The sequence below is a fragment of the Caretta caretta genome, chromosome 27 (genome assembly GCF_965140235.1).
Source record: "Caretta caretta isolate rCarCar2 chromosome 27, rCarCar1.hap1, whole genome shotgun sequence".
NCBI classification, from domain to species: domain Eukaryota; kingdom Metazoa; phylum Chordata; order Testudines; family Cheloniidae; genus Caretta; species Caretta caretta.
The window spans coordinates 16,190,498-16,194,994 of record NC_134232.1 but is presented as its reverse complement, the minus strand read 5'-3'; the positions used below and the strand labels follow the sequence as shown (position 1 = coordinate 16,194,994).

Genomic DNA, 4,497 nt, shown 5'->3' with positions numbered 1-4,497 from the left:
AGCCTGTGAACAGCCCAGCTGCTACAAGGAAGGGACCCAGGGTAGCACATCTGATCCCAGCCAGTTGGGTGTGAGGGAAGGAAGAAGCCTTGGGCTTTTCACAGTTACTTAAAGGCTCCTAGCTCATTTTCACCCATGACACCTACTCAACTCCATACAGGGCACTTCAAAAGGTGACTTTGGTCTAGAGTTTCAGGGGAGCAACTTTTGAGATTTACCATTGACAGAGCAGTAGGAATTGCCACACCGGATCTGGTCCAGTGACCAACACCAAATGCTGGAGAGGAAGGTAGGACACCCACAGTAGCAGAGTGAAATAATTTGCTTCCTCCCAGCCCCCACATCAGGGCTCATCCTGGTCTCCAGTAGTTCAAGACTGGTTTAAACCTACAGCCTGAGATTTAATATCCCTCCTTTGCTGAATCTGTATCATCACTAGTTATAAAACTCCAGATACATGCTGGCATTTGCAATTTTATGCAGTATGGGAGCTGCAAGGGCTTACCACCCTGGAAAAAAAACAATTGGATTGTGATTTTGTTACTATTCATTAGTGCAGCAGTCAGAGATTTGGTTGGTTTCTTTCGACCCCCACAAGAGCTCACTCCCTTAGCATGGAGACAAGGATAGGTTAGATTTCTGTTACTTTATGTTTAAAAGCCTTCTTTCCTTAAAGACAGCCAACTGTTTAGCAGAGGTCATAGGTTTCAATAAAAGGCAGTCCTGCCTTTGATCCCAATGTACCGTTTGTCCTGATCCAGCCAAGTGAAAGCTGGAATCTTGACAAAGTATGAACTCGGACAGCATGAAAGTAAAGAGTCAAAGCCACTCCCAGCTATCCAATCTCTCTGTTTAATAACTTATGTTTAGTTCCTACAAAAAAACCAAACACACGTGGTTTATAAAAAAACAACAACCCAGTAATACAAAGATTCCCCTCCCCCACCTGTCCTGTAGCAATGATGGAAATGAACACCCACACGCCTAGAAAACCCACTTGCAGTGTTTTCACCTAATGCAGGTTGCCATCAAGTTGCAGTCTCCTAACCCCACCCTACCTCTCCTTTAAATTTGATTTGGACACATCAGGGGCCATTGCTCTGAGCCTGGCTGGGGCACTCCGTGTGTCCTGTCGGCCGGCGGGCACAGGTCCAGACCAGTCCCTACAGCACACTCCCATTGGAGCCATCCCAAATCCTGGAGCCAGATTCACCGGGCAGGCACACGCAGCCCCCAGAGGGTGCTGTCCCCTAACAAAGTCCTCGTCTACACGGGCGATTTAGCCGCGCGGGGGTGAGCCAGGCCTGGCACTGGAGCCGCTCACCCCGCGCCCAACCAGCAATGCCCTGGCAGCTGGGTGGGGCCGGGGCAGGCCCAGGGGGCTGCTCATCGCTTCTTCTTGCTGTGTCGCAGCATTTTCTTCCTCTTGAGGATCATTTCGTAGAGCTTCTCCAGCCCCTGCTGCAGGCCCAGCCCGTCCACCGCGCTGCAGCCCTGGGTGTAGCTGAGGGTGGCGGCGCTCAGTTCGTGCAGGGCCAGCAGCTTCTCCACCTCGGAGGCCGCCAGCGCGCCCGGCAGGTCCTGCTTGTTGGCCAGGAGCAGCACGGGGACGCCCTGGTTCTCCGACGTCCGGGTGATCCTGTGGAGCTCCACCCGGGCCTCCTCCATGCGCTCCCCCTCCGCCGAGTCCACCACGAAGACCAGCCCGTCCGTGCGGCGGGTGTAGGACTTCCAGAGGGGCCGCAGCTTCTCCTGGCCGCCCACGTCCCACACCTGGAAGGCGATGGCGCGGGAGCCCCCCAGCGGCACCCGGATCTTCTCCGTGTTGAAGCCCTTGGTGGGCGCAGCGCTCTTGACGAACTCCTTGAACTTGAGCCGGTAGAGCAGTGAGGTCTTGCCGGCCGCGTCCAGCCCGATCACCACCACGTGCAGGGCCTGGAAGTGCGGCAGGAAGGCCGGCGCGGGCGCGATCTCCGCCAGCTGGTTCCCCATGGCGCTACGGGGCGCTCCGGGCTGCGGCGGGGCAGAAGGACAGGGTGAGCCGCGGGAGGGCCGGCCCCAGCCCGAGACCCGCCCCCAGCGCCGGGAGAGGCGAGGCGGGGGACCCCCGGGCCAGCCAGCCCCACTCGCCGGGAGCTCGCCCCGCTGCGGACGCTCCCGGGGCCGGCGTGGGACCAGGGTCCTTCCCACGGGGAAGGGAGCGGGCCGGGCCGGGCACCCGCCGCGCCCCGTCCCCCTGGGTCTCTCCCAGCTCCCATCCCCACGGGCCAGTTCGCCGGCGGGGTCCCAGCGCCCCCGCAGCCAGGTTGGTGGGGATCCCCGGGGAGACGCCCCTTCCCGGCACGTCCCCAGCCCTTCCCGGCTCGCTCCCCGGTCGCGCCTTCCCCCTGCAGCCCCAGCCCGTTTACCTGCCATAGGGGCCGGGGCAGCCCGGGATCGGAGCCTACTCGACCGGCAGGGACCCGCCACCGAGACCGCCTCTCTGCGGCGACCGGAGCAGCGGCTGGAAACTCCTGCAGGGGCGGCGGCGAGGGAGCTAAAAGCCTCCGCGCCAGCCCCGTGATGTCACAGCGCCTGAGCCAATCAACGCCAGCCGCTGCGCACAGCTGGCTCCAGCTGTTTGCCCCTGGACAGGAGCCCGGAGCGTAGAGCCAGCCGCGGGGAAGGAGGGCGCAGCGTGACCGGCGCGGGGGAGAGCTCGTCTTTACATTCGTCCACAGTTTCCCCCCCTGCGCCCGCCTGCTCGCAGTTCCCCTGGCCCCGTCATGCTGGCGAGGAGTCACAGCTTTCCCAGGACAGCCAATGTGTATGGGAAGGCCTGGGGAGAAAGGGAAGGGACCTGACAAAACAAATAAAAAATAAGTCTCCCATTATCCCAGGCAGAGCCTTCTCCCCCAGGGGCATGAGACAGGCCTTCACCTGCAAATCTCATTTGGCTGAGATACTGGGGTACTGAACATTACAGAAAACCCTAAAATATCCATCATCTGAGACTGGAGGGAAAATCCAATGGGATCCTCAAGGCGCACAGGCCCCAGGGCAAAGCCTTGTTTTCACAAAGAAAGCTCATAGATAGTGTTAGTAGCACCCCGCTCGTTTCCTTATGTTGGCGGCTGTCTAGAAGGACTGGCTGAGGTGCGGGTCTGCCTGCAAGCCGAGAATGAAAGGTCCCTTTGTCACCGGTAGATGCTGCTCCCCAAATGAAGATGGGTTTCAGAGTAACAGCTGTGTTAGTCTGTATTCGCAAAAAGAAAAGGAGGACTTGTAGCACCTTAGAGACTAACCAATCTCTAAGGTGCTACAAGTCCTCCTTTTCTTTTTGCAAATGAAGATGGTGACCGTTAACAGTCAATCATGAAATTAAATATGCTTCCTAGGAAGGCGGCTCCTGTTCTAGGAGGATGTATGCTCTGCATGACAGCTGTCAGTCATAGCTGGTGTTATTCGGTAGTCTTTTTTCCATGCTTCAGCTCCTGCTAGCCTTCAAGGTAGCGATACTCACCAGGCAGTGAGAGCTCATTTGCTGACAGAGAAGCCAATTACGCAAACTTAAAAGGGTTAAAGGACTAAACTCCTGCTATCTTTGGGAGATAGTGGAATCCAATAAATAGGTGACCGGGAGCATAAGCAAAGTACCTTGCAGGCAGAGGCCTGCTCACCCCTCGGCTGTGTAAACAATTAGGAAAAAGAAAAGGAGTACTTGTGGCACCTTAGAGACTAACCAATTTATTTGAGCATTAGTCTCTAAGGTGCCACAAGTACTCCTTTTCTTTTTGTGAATACAGACTAACACGGCTGTTCCTCTGAAACCTAAACAATTAGGGAGGATCTAAAGCAGAAGGATGGTCTTGACACTAAGGCAGCGACCTGGGACTCAGCAGATCTGGATTCAGGTCCTGTTTCTGCCACAGGGTCCCTGTGAGATGTCAGGCAAGTCACTGAATCTCTCTGCACCTCATCTCCCTATCTCTGAAAGGGGGGTGGCCCTATTTCCCTACTGCACTGTAAGGGTAAATGCATTAATGGTTGTGAGGTGTTTGGATGCCACCGAGATGGTTTTGGCAGGGCTATGCGGAGTTCCCACCCAGCAGATTAAGATGCTGCTTCATTCTGAATGAAGCACTTGCATAGTCTCTAGGGTTTCCAAATAACCCAGTTTTGATTAAATAGGCCCATGTTTGAGAGGCACAGAGAGGTGAAGTGACTTGCCCGAAGCCTACACAGCACAGCAATAACAGAGCCAGGAACAGAACTCAGGAGTCCTGACTCCCAATCCCTTCTGCTCTCACCCCTGGGCACAATTCCCTGTCCATGTATAATACAGCCCCTTCTTAAAACGGTTACTACTACTTATACACCCGATGAAGTGAGCTGTAGCTCACAAAAGCTTCTGCTCAAATAAATTGGTTAGTCTCTAAGGTGCCTCAAGTCCTCCTTTTCTTTTTGCGGATACAGACTAACAGGGCTGCTCCTCTGAAACCTACTACTTATAGGAGT

At 55.6% G+C, this 4,497-nt stretch overlaps 1 protein-coding gene across 1 annotated transcript; it reads right to left on the bottom strand.

The window, feature by feature from the left end:
* Positions 1–836: 836 nt before the first annotated feature.
* Positions 837–2,548, bottom strand: ARL4D (ARF like GTPase 4D). Its single transcript, XM_048830399.2, has 2 exons — positions 2,409–2,548; positions 837–2,013 (listed from the first exon to the last, which is right to left on the bottom strand). Exon 2 carries the CDS (start codon positions 1,990–1,992, stop codon positions 1,387–1,389), a length of 606 nt encoding a protein of 201 aa, XP_048686356.1. The 5' UTR covers positions 1,993–2,013; positions 2,409–2,548; the 3' UTR covers positions 837–1,386.
* Between the last annotated feature and the right edge of the window lie 1,949 nt (positions 2,549–4,497).